Below are 18,920 nucleotides of genomic sequence, written 5' to 3'. Positions count from 1 at the left end.
GGGATCCGAACCACTATGTGCCTCCTCCGGGTATCAAACCCGGGACCCCTTGATTACTAGGTGACAATGCTACCACTCCACCTTCAAGGAAGCTCTCAAAAGCAAAATACAACCGTGTCCCAGGTAACCTCTGATTTGAACTCTCATCTCTAGAGTCCTATATGAAACAAAATTATCCAATGTAATCAAGGGGTCCCAGGACTGATACCCAGTGGAGGTACATAGTGGGTCAGATCCCACTTTAAACTGTAGGTCCCATCCCGATTAGTCTTACTGTACATAAAGTGGACTTGGCAACAAAAACTCAAACTCAAAAAACTATCCAACAGGAACTGCATACTCTGAACATTCCAAAACAATTGGTAATACCATGTAATGTTGTGAAGCATTGAAAACTGTGCCGAGAGCGAAGAGACTGGACACAACAGCAGTGGGAACAGATCATCTGGTCTGACGAATCAGCATTCACATTATTCCAGACCATCAGATGTGTTTCAGTGTGGAGAGTGCCTGCAGAGGCCTTTCATGTCGAGTGCCTCCTTCCTACCATCAGGCTTTAAACATTGTATGCTCTCACACAAATTTCCAAAAACAAGTCTGTAGTTAGTGATTTCAAGTTTTTAATTTGGTTTCACTTGCAACCATGCTTCAAATTCATTGAAAAACAATCGGATTGACACATCGAACTACTTACAACAACGGCTCCCATCGACCAAGCCACAGAATATCTCCACACTGCCATTACTCTCTTTTATACAACGTGATTAGCATTTCTTTACATTGCTTGCAAAGTTATAATTTGTATAGCATGATTGCCAATATGGCTCTTGTTCACATTGCTTGCAAAGTTATAATTTGTAAAGTGTGACTGAACTCGTTAATTTTTATAAGCATAAAATCAAAATTTGTTATTTACTTACGTACAGTGAGATATACTTGTCAAGGACAACGTTGCGGTGGCAACTGCTCCCTTCTTCAGGTCAAGAAGTCGGCTTTACGGAAATCCACACAGTTTCATCATTAGAAAGGATATAGGTTTTAACGTGGACATGTTGAATGCTAGGATAACAAATGACTAAAACAGGACTATTCCCACATTTCAAAATCCCTTAAAACTCATATAAAAATTGTCAAAACCCGTGTTACTATCCGATCACAATTAGCATGACTGGAACTGGTATGTGTACTGTGGAACTGGTATATCCCTGTCCACGTAAAAACCTATATCCTTTCTAAATGACGAAGCTTTGTAGATTTCCGTAAAGCCGACTGCTTGACCTGAAGAAGGGGGCAGTTGCCACCGAAACATTGTCTTTGACAAGTATATACTTACTCACTGTACGTAAGTAAATAACAAATTTTGATTTTATGCTTATATATGATAGTGAGTAAGTCGTACGCATCCAAAATATGAAATTAATTTTTATACAACGTTTTACAACTCGAGAACTCATGATCTTATATATGATAGTGAGTAAGTCGTACGCATCCAAAATATGAAATTAATTTTTATACAACGTTTTACAACTCGAGAACTCATGATCTGTCATAGAGTGGTGATTGAATGAAATTGATGAAGGGACACCACAGAACACCCATGCCCAGATTATGTTCTCAATTTGTTCAAACAACCCGAGATTTCACCTACAGACAGACATATTAAACAAATTCTCTGACTGGAAGATTGGTGCGCAACAGCTTCTAGATGGTTTTGTTGTTACAAAGTGCATATTTAGAAATTAATTTAAGAAGCCCTAGTATACATAAATTTTAATTTTATTAGGACTAATATGAAATATCCAACAATACTGATATGGTATCAACAGGCACCTTCGGTATGGGGAAGAGAAGACCGCATGCTGCAAAGAAACTACGGGTATCTCGGTGGGACAGTAAGTTCATGACAAGGTTACCCAAGCGAGACAGCAGAATCTGTCAAACAAAGTGTCCCATACTGACACAAGGCAAGTCAGGATCCGGAACAGTGGTGAAAACATCTATTCTATGGAATGGAAACCTCAAAATCAAATGACCTTGCCCCATTAAGTTGGGCATGAGGCTAATGGCCCTACCTTGCAAAGTAAGTCTGGAAACTAATTCACTGAATTGTATTTCTAATATCCATAACACAGATAGGCATACTTACCAACAGAGAGACAAAAGGAGCAACAATAGCTCCTATTCTAGCAAACATTGAGCTCATCCCCACTCCTGCATTCCTCAACACTGTGGGAAACATCTCGGCTGAGTATACATAAATTGTAGCAAAGGATGAAGTTATCCCAAACTTCCCTGCCAAATACAAAGTGATTGTGGCCCAACTCGCATCTAGAAAGAAAAAAATACTTCTGTGACAAAAAAAACAACTTGTTTGCACTGAAAAAGAAATAGAATATTTGAAAAAAGAAGGAAAAAGGAAGTTCAAGATTAATTTATTCAATCAATGATGCTCAAAGTGGATGATACAGTCCCTTGCATGTAGTGGAGGGGGGACAGCAGGGAAATGAAGACGAACCCTGGTGGTCTCCTTATTTATGGTTATCAGGCTTAGAGTAACCTGATTCTCTTTGCTACTGCTACAAATCAAAGATATCCTTTATGGAAAAACTTTGCCACCCACATTACTACTAATATTTAATTTAATCAATTTTACAGGGAGGATGTACATGGTGTCCTTTAAGTCTGAACCCATAGTAGTTTCTTTTCTTTTACACATGAAACCCTGAACACTAAATTGGACGCTTAGGAAAGTGGAGTGGCATCCAGGGGGACCCAGATCTCCTTCTGCTTCATTTTTTATTCTTTGTGTGTGGTATGAGGGGTTGAAATTCAGAGAATTCTATCTTATGCAGAACAAATTATACAGGTATGTCAGGAAATTTTCACTAGTGTGATCCACAAATTGATGCAGAAGTGGAGACTTCATCTTCAACTCTGCATGCAACACGGTGGCAAACACATCGAACAGATTCTGCAACTGAAAGTGGTCCAGACTTGTAGAGCACCCTGTAGCAAAAACAAATTCTAGGAAATTCTTTAGTGAGTATTAGATTCTGGCAGATTGTATATATGTTACTATCTTGAAATATGTTGTTACTACATTTGTATATACAGGGTAGGATAGGGGGAATCATGGTTAATTACACAGAAGCAAATGGATTATTGGGTTTACTGTATAGAAACAGGTGGTAGTGTTTGGAAGTGTGGAGAGAATTATTAACGAAGCTTTCACACCAAGTGACATGTGATATACAGGGTGTCTACAATTTCATAAAAAACAAAATTCCCTGACTTTTCCAGACCAAAAACCAAAAGTCTCCAGACTGAGACCATTAGGGCAATTCATGTATGTAAACATGGGTGTGAGAAGGCCACTATATTTTAGCTATCATCAAACTTAGAATCCCTCTTAACCAAGTTTTTAGAATAATAATTTTGCTGTATAAGTAATAACAAGAAGGGAACTAAATAGAAATTGACAGTTGGAAACGGGGTATCAGGGGTGAGCTCTTACGTAATACTTAGCAAGTATTGACTTATGATAAAGAAAAATATTTTAATAAAATTCACAACAATTATAGCATAAACAATACATAATTATAGCAAAATTTAGTAATAGTATCTGTATTAATCCTAATATCTACCAAACACAACCCAAAAATTACAAAACAAATTGGGAAATTCCAATAGTAGTAGATTTCTACAGAAAATATTTCAAAACAGGACCTTTTCCTAGAATATTTAACCTTTTGGTGCCCAAGCATCTCAAACGAGATACCCAAAAGTAACCCTCGAGACGCTGTGTCAAGGTCGTAGTTTTTACGTTATAACTTTTCTATTTTTGGCTAGAATTTAGATTTTATTTTTTTATATTGTTCCTAACACATGTATTTAACAGAAATGGTTTTTTGCATTTTTTTTGTCTTCATGAAAATGGATGGGGAAAGGCGGGGAAAGGGACTTCTCTTTTGCGTCTCTTTTCAAGGTCAATTTTTTGCCGACAAAGGAAGACCGGCTTTGTTGTTCTAAAGCAATGCTTTTCACTCAAAGTTTTCCGTGAGGGCGCAAGCAGGGGGGGGGGGGGGAGGAGGAAGACTGGTTGTTGAATCTGCGTTGTGAGAATGGAATTTCGAAGTGCGCTGAAGGAAACCTTTGTTTTTTTTAGCACAAGTGGCAACAGGGGTTACCCAGCATTGTCTAAAAATAGAATTTCAAGCAGCTGCAAGAATTGGCGCTCATTTGTCACTACGTTCTAGCTTTTCGTCCGTGAATGTTGTGCGTAGGTGTCGTTTTGTGCCCAAGTGCGAGGACATTTTTTGTGTGAAGTGACAATTTTTTAAAATAATTTTTGGGGGTTTTCTCCCTTCCCCCTCCATATATACACCAAATTTGCATAAATTTTGCATTTGTGCATTTTGACATTTTTTTCGGGGTGGGGGGGATGGGGGGAAACACCATTTTTTTAAAGAAAAGTATTTTTGAGGGGATTTCCCCCCTTTCCGCCTCCATATGTACGCCGAATGTGCATAAATTATATATCGTCTGAATCTGTGTTTCATTCTGCGTACAACGGTATATCTTTCATATCTCTAGGGCATTCAGTTTCTGAGCTATAGTCATTTCAAGGTACCGCTGCATTTTGAAGTTTGAATAAGTGGCCATTCCTTTCGGGGGTACAACTCAAGTTACATTGGTCATATGACAATGATGCAAATATTTTTCTGTTTCTTACATGCCAGCGATAATTTCTATGTGCATTTTGAACTTTTCATATCCTTTTTTCGGAGGGCGGGGGGGGCGAAACCCCATTTTTTTTTAAAAAAAAAGTATTTTCAGGGGATTTCCCCCCTTTTCCCCTCCATATATATGCAGAATGTGCATAAATTATATATCGTCTAAATCTGCGATTCATTCTGCGTACAACGGTAGATCTTTCATATCTCTAGGGCATTTAGTTTCTGAGCTATAGTCATTTCAAGGTACCGCTGCATTTTGAAGCTTGAATCAGTGGCGTGCCGACCATTCCTTTTGGGGGTACAACTCAAGTTACATTGGTCATATGATAATAATGCAAATGTTTTTGTGTTCCTTACATGTCAGCGATCATTTCCATGTGCATGTCGACACTGGAGGGAGGGTGGGGGAACCAAATTTTTTTCCCGAAATTTTGGAATTTTGAGAGTTAGCCCCCTCCCCCCCCGCCACATATATGCCGAATTTTCAAAAATTTCATATAGTCTGAATCTCTGGTTCATTCCGCGTACAACGGTATATCACTCATCTCTCTAGGGCAATTAGCCTCCGATCTACACTCATTTAATTGAAACTCTGCATTTTACTCAAAATCGGCTTGGGCAATAGAGGCTTACTTGTGAAAAAGGCCTTGGGCGGCAAAAGGTTAATACACAATTTCTCCTGTAATTACTGGTAATGCATCAAATTGAAATATAGTTTGTTCACAACAAATTTTAAATTTCTTGCTTGTCCTTTTTTTGTTGTTCAAAAACCTACTTTAGTGTACTACAAAAACATTGATTTTTATAGAAACAGTAAATTTCCCTAACATTTCCAGGATTTCCAGACTGTTAGAGACCCGGATATGTGTGCATCATGTTGCCTCTTGGTCTGTTGGTAGAGCATGAACAGCAGCTGTGTTTCTACAGAGTGAATGGATCCAGTGTGAAGCTTAATTATTCTTTTTTTATTTCTGCGATATTGATTGCGGAACTCAAGTATGCCATCCTTCCATTACCCTGTTTTTGCTGCAAGTACAATGGCAGAAAACATTCTTTTGAAGCAGGACAAGAAACTCAGAAAAACAGGACTAAACATACCAAGCATAAGATGTCTGAGGACTTGCAGCCTGATACTTTTCTATGGGAAGCTTGTTAATACTAGAGTCGTTTTCACGTTCAGAAGACACAACGGCGCTTATGGAGAAACCGCACAGTGTTGCCAATACAGCGCTAGCTCATGTCGCCGGGAAATGATGACCTTCCTTCACAATGAAGGTGTTACATATTTTGTATATATAATGATAATTATATGTAATTATTAATATTAATATTATACTGTGAACGTTACAGGGTTAAATTCAAGTTGCAACCCAAACAAACAAATGAGTTATGGCCCACGTGAACTGATAAGACGTGATTGACTCAAGCAAGGCATGTCATATTTCTATCTTGAAGCCCCATATTTTATCACGTGTTGGAAATCCTTTCAAAGGTTAATATGGTGTCTATGAATTTATGTGTACGTTGGAAACTGAAAGGTGATCTTCATTTCAGTATTAATGTCGACAGTAATGTAAACGAAAACAACGTGAATGTTGCTCACAACAGCAGCATTGGAAATAATTGTCAATTATTAAATTTAAGTAATTTCAATTCTATTATAACAAACTGCATGAAGTTCATATTTTTACTGAATGGAAATAAAATAACAACTCGAAAACTTGGTGGTGATAGCCGGAATGCTGCGGTGAGTCGGCTCAAGATGGCCAGACAACGTCTCCTTACTTCGCGCGCAGTTCGGGTTAAAAAGAAACTCCAAATGCATGGAAGTAATATTTCTTGGAACATTTGAGTGGTTATAAAAAATAATTTCATTATTTTCTCCACAACTTTGTCGCTGGAAGTTTTTACTTGGAATTACAGAACAAAAAATGGCCAGCGACGACATTTTCTACTGCATGAATATAAAAAATCTCCACATACTTTATTTGAATATTTTTTAATGCGAATATGCTTTAAAGTATTGATAAATTCTGAGTACCACCATCACCTATGACAATTAAAAAACAGCGTCAATTTTTTTAATAATGAATGTTTCAATTTTACGCCATGTTTCAACGTTAGGAATGAAAACAATGTAAAAATTGTGTTTTCACGGAAAATTTGCGTTTTTAATTTATCTAAAATTATGTAAGCAAGTTACCAGTTTTTTGTGTTCACCATCGTATTCTCTACAAAATTTCCTGCAAAACTACAGGTACCGATTTTACTTAAGCTAAATTTGTAAATCCAGAAATTTCACAACAGCGCGGTCGTATTTCCCATAAGAAAAGCATTGCCCATAAGAGCCCATTGTGTCTTCTGAACGTGAAAACGACTCTAGAACAGCGAAGGATCTGATACCCCCTAGAATAGCGGAAAGGAGTCATCTTGAACCCTCATAAGAAATGCATTTAAAATCCTGATTATTTTAGAATGGGAACATATTTTTAATTTATATTATTTTCTGTGCTTATATTAACCAAAGTGTCTAGGTAGTTTATGATACATTTTGATTAGAAATAAAAATTATAATCAACAACTAAACACACCAGAATACGCAACATTTCACCATGAGAAACTGCTACTTTATGCAACATGTTCGGAGACGTCCTTCCTGGTCCAAGAACACTACCTACACGACAACATGTAAACTGTGACAAGTGGGAACATTCTAAAGACAGTTGACACAGGAACTGCAACCTAATGTTGCAGCATATATTGAAACTTTACTGTTCTAGGGGTATAACATGAAATTTCACAAAAATAAATTATATTTTGTACATTTCAATATACAATCTTAAAAAGGACAAAGAATTATGAAATGTCACCAAATTTCAAGGCATAAATAATAGAAATGGGATAGTTATTAAAGAAACAGTGACCTCTCCTGCCATTCTAGTGTTAAAGAGCAGGTACTAAATATGCTACACTGGTGATGTATGTGACAGAACTTGTATTTCAATGACACTATGACACCATAAATGTTTCCGAACAAGGGGGTTGACGTAGAATACCGATTGAACATTTACTACACCACCTGTGGAGCTCATGTTGACATTAGGCATGTAAAAGAATTTATATGTTGCAAGTAAATTGTAGTAAGTTCAGACAGTATGTGATTTAAATATTTAGGCAGAACATGCTGTAAGGGAAAGATTGTTGATGAAAAACTCAGTTGCCATAACTTATGAAACAAGTTCTTATCTGTAGCTTGTTAACTTAAGTAACCTTCATTTCTGAGCTTATCTTAATTTTTCATACAAAGTTTTCTAAGAAATTTTGTATGTAATTTTTGTAAGTAATTTAAAAATAAATTACAGTGGTGTTTTAACATGCTAATGACAAAGTTTTCAGTGTTAAATTCTACTTGCTATTCAAGAGAATCAGGTATATTCAACATTGTCCAAAATAAATAAACAAAACTAAATATTACAATCATCAAGAAGTTGGTTTGACAAAAAGTTGAATTTCCATTTAAAAAACCTGAAAAGTATATGAAAAAAAACACCACTTGTTTTCCCCCTTATTTTTCTGATATTTGGATGCATAGTTCAAATTCCCTGATTTTCTTAGGTAGTAACAGCAGGTATTGGAGAATGTGAAGAAGAGAACAGCATTTGAACATACACTCCTCACAAAAACGTAGTCGCCTTGTAATCAAGGGTCCCGGGTTCCATACCCGGTGGAGGCACATACAGGAAAACCTCGTTAATACGAAGTTCAAGGGACCAAAAAATGTCAACTTCGTATTAAACGACTTCGAGTTATCCAAACTTTTCAAGATGGCGCCTGTTTTCACGTGTAAATAAAGTAGAGTATAAATTACCCCCACAAAGGATGTTTTATACTTGGTCGTAGCTCAGAAAATAAGCTTTATATGTACTACATAATAATATTGTACGTTTTAAAGAAAGTGTAAAAAATGTTACACAAAATGAGAACACAGAGCTTAACGCGGACACAAAGATTCCAAGGAGACGGTTAACACCATTTATCCTGCCTAGTTATACAACCGGTTATGTACGGGATGCATGTTGTGGCAAAAAGTCTTTTAAAAAACAGTATTTTCTTTTAATTGTGCAAAGTCGTTGCTCTTCCACGAAATTCTTACAATTTTAGTTCATAAGAAACCCGTTTGCATGGAGAACTATGGAAAGGAAAACAATCTCGTTTATTGCAAGAAGTGAAACTCTGAAGAATCTTGACAGTAGTCACACTGGCTCGAGCAAGAGACGGTTTACTGAGGACCATTGGGGAAAGATATTTAGAGAAAGGAAAGGAGGTGTTTGTAGTATTTGTAGACCTGGAGAAAGCCTTTGATAGAGTGAATTGGGTTAAACTTTTAGAAATTCTGAAGAAAATTGGTGTAGATTGGAAAGAGAGAAGACTTCTAAGCAACTTATACATAAATCAACGAGTTAAAGTGAGAACAGGAGACGAAATGACAGAAGGCTGTGAAATTGGAAGAGGAGTACGACAAGGATGCTGCCTATCGCCTACTTTGTTTAATATTTATTTAGAAGATATAGTGAAAACTTGTTTCCAGGGCACAGGAGGTGTCAAATTGGGAGGAAGAAGAATAAACTGCATAAGATTTGCTGATGACATGGCATTATTCGCTGAGGATGAAATAACCATAAATAGTATGTTAGAAGAGTTAAACAGCAGCTGTGAGCAGTATGGAATGAAGATTAATGTAAAGAAGACAAAGGCAATGGTTATAGGACGGAAACCAAGGAATATTAATGTGAGAGCAAACAGTGAAAGAATCCAGCAAGTGGATAGCTTCAAGTACCTCGGATGCACTATAAGCAGTGACATGAGCTGCAACCAAGAAGTGAAAATGAGAATCGCAATAGCAAAAGAAGCTTTCAATAGAAGAAAAAATGTTTTTTGTGGACCCATGGACATAGGTCTAAGGAAGAGATTAGTGAAATGTTTTGTGTGGAGTGTAGCACTATATGGTGCAGAAACCTGGACGTTGAGAAGAAATGAAGAGAAACGACTCGAAGCTTTTGAAATGTGGACATGGCGAAAAATGGAGCGTGTAAAATGGACGGACAAGGTAAGAAACGAAGCCGTACTGAAAAGAGTTGGTGAAAAAGATCAATACTGGAGACCATCAAGAAGAGGAAAAGAAACTGGTTAGGACACTGTCTAAGAAGAAACTGCCTGCTAAGAGATGCCTTGGAGGGAATGATTGAAGGAAGAAAAGTCCGTGGAAGAAAGAGATATCAGCTTATGGATGATATTAAATTAACTGGGTCGTATGCTATTACGAAGCGTAAGGCAGAGAACAGGGAAAGCTGGAGATTGCAGTGAAAAACCTGCCAATTAGGCAGAAAACAATGAATGAATGAACTAGAACATTGTCCGTTACAGGATTATCTGGTAAGAGAAGATTCTCTTGGGAGAGAACACAACCTTTCCCTGGCACAAAACAAAACAAAAAAATCGGGGCTGTAAATTTCGTTCTGGTTCGGCTGTCTAAAACACATCGTAAAAAAAGTCACATATTCTTTGCTTCAGTTAACTTCATATTCGACCCCCCCCCCCCTCCCCGTTTGCAGGGATCAGTTCAAACTCTTCCTCAACTTGCATTGTAATCCACTCTGAAAAAGTAAACACACAACTTGCAAATCTGTTTGCACCGAATGTGTATCCTAGGACACATTAAACAGTGCCGCACTCGATAATCACTCTGGTTTGGATCCAACTTAAAACTGTATATTTAGTCCCGCTTAGCTCATCAGCATAAAATGAACTAAAAACAAGCTTTACGAAACTTGCGTATTTTCAGATTAATCGACAATTTATTGTAGGTTTCAGGAGTATTCTGGAGGTCAAACACTCGCTCCGCCAAAACTTTTCCTCTCATATTCCTACATGTAGTCAAAACATGTGAAATGTGTACAAGGGTTGGATGGACAAAATTATGGAAACACCATGCATGGTAATGATTAAATTGACACATATTTACCTTGTAAAATTGGATGAGGAGCGACATGTGTTTTGTTTTCTTTCCATTATGATAGGAATCCTCTAGAACCAGTAGGAGGTTACAGTTGCTCTGTATACATCGTGCTGTGCAGTTGATAGTTAATCAAGACTGAGCTGGGAAAGTTTCAAAGAGAGCAAATTGCTGGTGTCTGCCTAGCTGGTAAAAAAGTAGCCTGCTTATTTGGAGTATTGAGAGGTGCTGTATCCTAGGTCATGATGGCATATAGTGTTTCTGGAGAAACGTATTCAGAGAGATACAATTGGAGATGAAAGTGTAAACTCAGTGACAGAAGATGAAAGAGGATCAAAGAGGATTGTAACTAGGAATGAGAAAAGGTTGACTGCAAAAGTTACGCAGGAACCGAATACATGTCTGCCAAACCCTCATGTCTACAAAAACAGTGAGAAGGGAACTCCGTAAGAAAAATATTCATGGGCAAACCACAATTGCCAAACTACTGGTAAATAAGGTGAATGCCAATGAGGAAAAATAATGGTGCAACACACAGAAATTGCAGATGGCCAAGCAAAGGGAGACTGTTATCCATTCTGATAAGTCATCCTTCACACTGTTCCCAACCACAGGACAGGTTTACATGTTGAGAAAACTGAACCAAGTGCACGACCAAGTCTGTCTCATGCCAATGGTGAAGCATGGCAGTGGGCTGGTCATGGTGTGGGGCATCATATTCCATATTATGGTGAATTCAGGTTGTTTTGGATTCCCAGGGTGGTCCTAATTTATTTATTTATTTATTTATGCTTTGCACTTCTACAGAGGATTGAACCTCCAATTACAGAAGGCGTACACTGTGTTTGATTAATACAATAGAAATTACATGGAAATATACAAACACATATTCATTCATTCACGTACAATACATATAACATACAACTTACAACATACGTAACGCATGAGATATATACAGTATATATACTTATCTACATACATTTAGGCAAGAGGTTTATACGTGATTCACAAATATTGCACACTGTAAATGGTAACATTTATTTCAAACAATCTACCTAGGTATATTCTATCAGAGTTTCTATAGCACTGAATCTATTATTCTTTTATATCTGTCAAATGGAAGTGAAAAATCCACACATTGATTGTTTGCAACAAGGATATTGTAACTGTGACACATTCTATTTATTGGTGAGTTTCTATATTTCTGAGTTTTTGAAATTTTAGAAGTTAGAATATTTCTATTACATAGATTATTTTTTCTTATATTGAATTGTATTTGACCGAGAAAGGAGCTGCTGTCTAAGACACCATTAATTGTTTTATACAAGTACAACTGTTCTAATATTTTCCTCCTATTACTAAGACTCTTAAATCCAAATATGTCAAGCAGATTAATGTAATTCACGTTATTTTGTCGTGGGGACATATCATATTTTTTGTAAAAGAGATACCTTAGGAACCTTTTCTGAATTCTTTCTATGCTATTTTCGTACGATCTATACATTGGAGACCAAATAACGGATGCGTATTCAAGTCTACTTCTTACAATGCTATTATATAGAGTTGTAATACAATGTATATTATTAAAATCTCTAGAATTCCTTATAACAAAACCTAATGATCTGTAGGCCTTATTTACCATATATGATATGTGTTCTTTGAAGGTCAAAGCAGAATCAATGAAAACACCAAGATCTTTGATTAGGTTCACCTCTGGAAGTAATTTACCACAAATTGAATATGTACACCTCAAATTATTTCTTTTATTCGTTAGTTGCATAAAGTAGCATTTATTTGTATTAAATGTGAGATCCTTTAAGCAGCTCCAATCATATAGTTTCTCTATATCTTCTTTGAGATCTATTGTATCGTCTAGACCATTAATTACTTTGTACAATTTAATATCATCAGCATACAGAAGAATCTGTGAGTTCTTAACACAAGTTGGTAGATCGTTTACATACAAAATAAATAAGAGAGGTCCTAGATTAGATCCTTGTGGGACACCGGAGTTTACAGTATATTCACATGATTTTGATTCTTTGTAAGTTACATATTGTCTCCTACCCTGAAGATATGATTTCAGTAAATTCAACATATTATTTGTCAAACCAAAGCCTGATAGTTTATGCAGAAGAATATCATGGTTGATTTTATCAAAAGCTTTTGCACAGTCAATATAGATTGTGTGTACAGCAGATCTGCAATAGAATGCATTATATACATCTTGCACAAAATTTGTTAAATTGGTTGTAGTAGATCTACCTGGAAAAAACCCATGTTGGCAATCGCTTATGTAGTTTTTGACATGTTTGAATATTCTTGCATATAAAATTTGTTCTAACACTTTAGCAGGTGCACATATTACAGCAATTGGTCTATAATTTTCAATTCTTGTACATTCACCTGATTTTAAGATTGGGCAGACTTTAGTTAATTTCCAAATCTTGGGGAAACATTGTGTCTTCATTATTAAATTATAAATAAAACATAATGGTTTCTGAAGCACTTCGGCGCAAGCCTTAATTACATATGGAGGAATTCCATCTGGTCCACTGGATTTTTTCGGTTTTAATTTTATTACTGCATACCAATATTCCTTGTCAGTGATCCCATAATTAGTGAGTGAACTAGATACCTTTAATTCAACTTCATCGGTAATTTCGTATGTGCTAGGATATTCAGCATAAACAGATTGAAAGTACGAAGCAAAGCTGTCAGCTATACTTTGATTTGTTTGTAAAGTTCTGCTGTCATGTATCATAGTTTGATTTGAATACGCGTTTCTACCCTTCTTATTATGTACATAGTTCCAAAAAGATTTTATATTATTGTTAATGCTTTCCTCGGTTTCTTTAATGTACATACGATATGCTTTACTTATAATTGCCTTTGCCTTTTTGCGAGTTTCTCTATAATTTGTTTTACTATCATCAGCGTATTTCATGCGTTTTCTATGATATTCCTTAAGTTTTAAAGTTTTAATAATTTCACCAGTAAACCACTGAGGGTATTTGTATTTTCTGTGGACCTTCTTCTTTGGTACAGTGTTATGAAATACAGAGTTCACATTTTCATAAAAATAGTTTACAGTCTCTTCCACTTCACCCATTCTAGTAATGGGAGCCCAGTTTATGTCTCGTAACATTTCGTATAATGTTAAAAAGTTTGCCCCCTTAAAATCTAATATTTCGATTGGATTTGGTTTCAACACATTTGTTGATATTTTAAAATGCACATTTAATATTAAAGCCGGATGGTGAAGATCTTCCTTGACAAGAGGCATCTCATCCCTATTTACGATGATATTGTTATGTACATTTGTTAGAATTAAATCTAAGGTTCTACTATTGTGATTTTTAATATTGTTAATAGAATGTAAGTTATAAAGATTCAAGAAATTGTCCAAACTTCTGTAACAAGTTCCACCTGTTTGCAGGTTATAGTTGGAATCTACAATTTTCGGCAGATTAAAATCACCAATTACAATAATGTTATTGTTTTGCAATTCTTCGTAGTCTTCAAACAGATCATAGAAAGATATATAATCATTCAGAGTTGAAGAAGGGGTGAAGTATACAGCAATTACATAATATATTCTATTATTTAAGTTTACTTTTACACATAAAATATCCCTATTATTGTCTAGAATAATATTATCAGATCTTATATTATGCTTAGTAGCAATTAATACGCCTCCTCCTCTCTTATTTTCTAACCTGTCATGTTGGAACACATTATAGTTATCATCAAACAATTCATTACTATATACACCACTATTTAACCAAGTTTCAGTAATAACAATTATATCGTAACTATTCACAATATTATTTACATAAAACTCTCGTGTTTTTGTATTTAAACCTCTAACATTTTGATAGTAAATGGAAATGTCATTTGGGGAAGCCATTTAGAGTCATGCCAATTTAGTAATATCTTCAACTGTCTTTAAAACAAAAACATTCCTGTCGCCTTCTCTTTTTCTTAGTTTAATCGTTCCTGAACTGTCAACCCACAAGAATGCATAATTTTTCTCTCGTTTTATTTTTCTTGCTTGACCATATATGGTCTTACGAAGAGGTGTTAAGCTTTCGTTAACATATACACTGTCATTACCAGAAAATCCTACATGGGTACAATTAAGATTCCTTTTAACCTTTCGTTTTTGTACAATTTTCTCTTTATCTGCCCGCCTTACAAACTTGACAATAATACCTGCTGATTTTTGATAGGGAAGTTTCCTTAACCTATGGCAAGTGTCTATCATTTCATTTTCCACTTGCATATCTAGAGCCCGTCCTACATTTTTCACAATTTCATAAGGACCTTCATTTGGGTTTTCGGGAATGCCGAAAATTTCCACTGTATTTCTTCTCCCGTATTGTTCAAGTTCATCAAACTGCAACTGCGTCTCCTGAAGTTGTTTCTTGAGTTGAGTGTTCTCCTCTTGCAGCCGTTCTACCTGTCCAAGACATGTGGCGATGGTCTCGGATTGCTTTTTTATTAAATCAACATTTTCATCCAGTTTTTGATGAGCATAATCCAATGATTTGCTTAATTCCCGCTCTGTCTCTTTATTTTGCTTCCTCAGTTCCTCCACTTCCTTTGAAAGCGTTTGTAATAGTTTGTATACATCCATCATAGACGGCTGACTCATTTCACTTGGTTCCGAAACACTTTCAAGAGATATACTACTGCATCTATCCTTTACACAATTTTTACAGCGCCATACTTGTTTCGTAGAATTTATAAATTCTACGTCTGCGTCTTTCAGCTGAACACATTTCGTATGAAACCAATTAACACAGTTGCTACACTGTATTTTTGATAAAAGTTCTTGCCTCGAAACAGGTTTCGAACACACCGCACACGCATTCATGCCGAACGATTGTGCTCCAATCGTGCTGTATAAACGATGTGACTACACTTGTCGTTGAAACTGCTGTTCTTTGTTTACATTGTGTTGAGCGACGAGAAATGATTCAATATATCACTTTACATTACTAGTTTCGATTGATTTATGTATGTATATAATCTACAGTACTTACTGCATTTGTTTTATAACAGGAATATCCAGTATAGACACAAAAACTGAGTAAATTAAACAAATTTGCGGAGCACACACAAACGTTCGTTACTGCATCTTCTTCATCTTCTTATATATTCATCAAAATATTCATATAATGATAGTAGATGAAGAAGTCTGGCTTTTACCAGGTGTTTCCATATGTTTGTCCAACCCCTGTACCTAAACATGTAAAAATATGTAAGTCTTTGCTGTCTTCGGTTCGTTCCTCATTACAGTACCTTTTTTTTTTTTGGTGGGGGTTAAGTGCACCACTTGAAAATTCTTTCAGGGCCACTATCTGCACTGATAACTTGCAATCACTATTCCCAGAATCGAAACTGATTATTTACGAAATCAGTAGTGAAGAACAAAGTACATACAAATCCATGATTTTTGCAGTGCAATTTTCATGGCTTGAAAGAAGATTATGCAAGTAATGTGATGGGACTACCACAATCAGAGAAAAATTACTCGGAATTTTAGAGACATCTTATTTTGAATGTTTATCAAGCAAATATATGTGTATTACCCAGTGAAAACTACAGAAATGATGCAAGTATAGCATGTTATGTAAAATGTAATACATCAAAACATGTACAAATTTGTGAAATGAAATTTCTGTATGCTAATTAGTCAGTGTTTGTCATATTCATCTGCTTAGTCGGTAACGTGGCTGACTACCATGCTAAAGGTCCTGGGTTCGATCCCCGGCCGGTTCAAATCCGGGAACTTTTCTAACGATGGAAGCGGCCCCGGCGCCCACCCAGCGTCGAATAACATGGGTACCTGGGGGAAACCCTGGGGGGTAAAGGCGGTCAGGGGCGTGATGCTCATCACATCACCCTCACTCACGACCAGATCAAGAAAGTGTGGGGCGTTACCCCCACACCCCCTATACGCCTTCATGGCGTTGTGCTAAGCACAGGGGAACACTTTACCTTTTTTTTTTTTAGTAGAAAGGGAAAAATATTTAATTACATAAATATTATCTGGGCCTTAGATGCTTGCTGATACTGTTAAAGGTACAGGGTAAAATTCACCAATTCTGATAAGCAATATTCTACCAATCCAACATAAAATAACGAATGTCTCATGGAGAACCTGCGAGGTTCGTTCACCTCTTAGTTAATGTATGTAACCAGGTGGCTGAAAAAGGTTCTACCTTAGAAAAAAAACTACATATTTAGACATGTACTTACAAAACCAATTTCTTAAGAAAAACTTCACAGGGTTACCACATATTTTGCCAAGAATTTTCTTTTCCAGATTTTCCAGGTATTTTCAAATAGCTTTCCATGCCATATTATAACGCTTAACATATAAATACATAAATGTTAGGTTTTGAACTTCATATAATAATCAAATGAATGAAGTTTATTCAACACTGTTCAAAATAAATTTGAAAAAATAAATGCACAAAACATCAACACAGGAAGCTTGTTGGAGTAAAATGTGCAATGGATGTTTTTTTTCTTTAGTTTCTAATTCTGGCAAAGAAAAAAACTATCCAATCTAACTGACTTTTCCAGGGCAACGGAAAAACAGAATTTTGCACTGGATTGCATGTATTTATAGAAACACTGGATTGGTCAAATTACCAGTAAATAAACCAACATGCCTATATTGGCTTATACTCATGGAGTAGTGACAATTTGTCACACCCCTGCCATTTAATTATGTATTTGCTCTGAGAAATGTTATATCGTAAAGGATGAGAAATCAATATCAATACCTTGAATAGCCTTTTCTGTGTGATTTTCTTTTAGCTTGAGCCAACTGCAGAAAGAAAGATATCATCATGTAACTTTCTTCTACACATCATTTAATAGCAGTGTAAAGCTTTGTTACAAATTAATTCCATAGAAAAAACATAATGTAACATATCACCTGTTGGAATAAATGCTGCAGCAAACAGGGACAGTCCACTTATAAACAGAGATCCACTCAGAGCACGTTTCCTCCCCAAATACGTCATGGCAAACCATGCAAATGTGTATCCAGGTATTTCAATAAGGCTTACTAAAATGAAATTTAAGAAGATATTTCCTCCTAAACTTGTTGCATGTAAAGACAGTCCATAATACACTAGAGCATTTGTCATCCTGTTAAAAAAAGAAACATGTATTTGTATGATTATGTCATATATTGATAAAAGTAATTATCACATTGCTTGCATATTTGTGATAAAGGTTACTGTATGTCTTTATTAAGAACATTTCATGAAAAATCCAACTCTTTTCAACACATTAAATTAAACACAAAAGAAAAAGAAAAAAGTGCAAAACTGCTAATGAACAATTTATTTCATAACAATATTTTCAGTTGCCTAAAAATGCCGCCAAAGAAACATTATGATGTGGAACCTCGATTTTACATTATCCCGCATTATACTATACATTCAATCTTCATGGTCCTAAAAGAGTAAAATGCTATAAAATTTTTCCGACATTATATTTTCCTGCATTTCAAGTTTTTTCACTTTTGTCTCCTGAAAACGTGAAGTCGAGGATCTTCTGTATAACTAAGGCACATATTTATGGTGAATAAAAGATCGACATTTCAGAAAACAATAGTGAGCAAATTTTGACACCAGCAAGCAGTATATAAAATGACATTTTGATGTTGAATTGTGAAATAAAGTCCAAATTTGATTTAAAAAACTATAGTTAGTACACAAAATAAAAGAGACTATCACTTAATTTTTTAAAAAAAATCATCAAAACACCAAAAATACATTGCAACTTTGACTGTTTCCTACTTTCAAAATGTCCCTGTATTTGTCATTATTTGGTGAGTTGTATATCACATCATAATTAACAAATCACATTAACTGATTTTACATTAGTACTCATAAACTTGAACTGATATAAGAAGCAAGACAATTTTTATGAACTATTTCTTTCCATGCTGACAACAATGTAAATTTAATTGAGTGTCAATATTTTCACAGGGGCGCATGATACAGTATTTACTTTCTTTTTTCTTCAACATTTCCTCCTTTTGCTTGTTTGAAGCTTCTTTGCCTCCCTCTGCAGGAGACTGAGAACAGAAAAGGGTTTGATGAAAAGGTTTTCTCGGGATATCAACCAGATGATTTCCGGAT

General features: G+C 35.7%; 1 protein-coding gene across 3 annotated transcripts in view; it reads right to left on the bottom strand.

Annotated features, from left to right (window-relative positions):
• Positions 1 to 18,920, bottom strand: part of LOC145988673 (organic cation transporter protein-like) — a 66,007-nt gene that overhangs the window by 15,620 nt on the left and 31,467 nt on the right. For all 3 annotated transcript variants that reach the window (XM_083123737.1, XM_083123736.1, XM_083123738.1), the window contains exons 9-10: positions 17,705 to 17,919; positions 2,147 to 2,328 (exon numbers count right to left, since the gene is read on the bottom strand). In XM_083123737.1, the coding sequence (XP_082979863.1) occupies positions 2,147 to 2,328; positions 17,705 to 17,919 (397 nt within the window). The remainder of the gene's footprint in view (positions 1 to 2,146; positions 2,329 to 17,704; positions 17,920 to 18,920) is intronic.

This window comes from Lepisma saccharinum, chromosome 6 (genome assembly GCF_977018435.1).
Source record: "Lepisma saccharinum chromosome 6, izLepSacc3.1, whole genome shotgun sequence".
In the NCBI taxonomy this organism is placed as follows: domain Eukaryota; kingdom Metazoa; phylum Arthropoda; class Insecta; order Zygentoma; family Lepismatidae; genus Lepisma; species Lepisma saccharinum.
The sequence above is the reverse complement of the archived record's forward strand: the minus strand, read 5'-3'. Positions and strand labels throughout refer to the sequence as shown.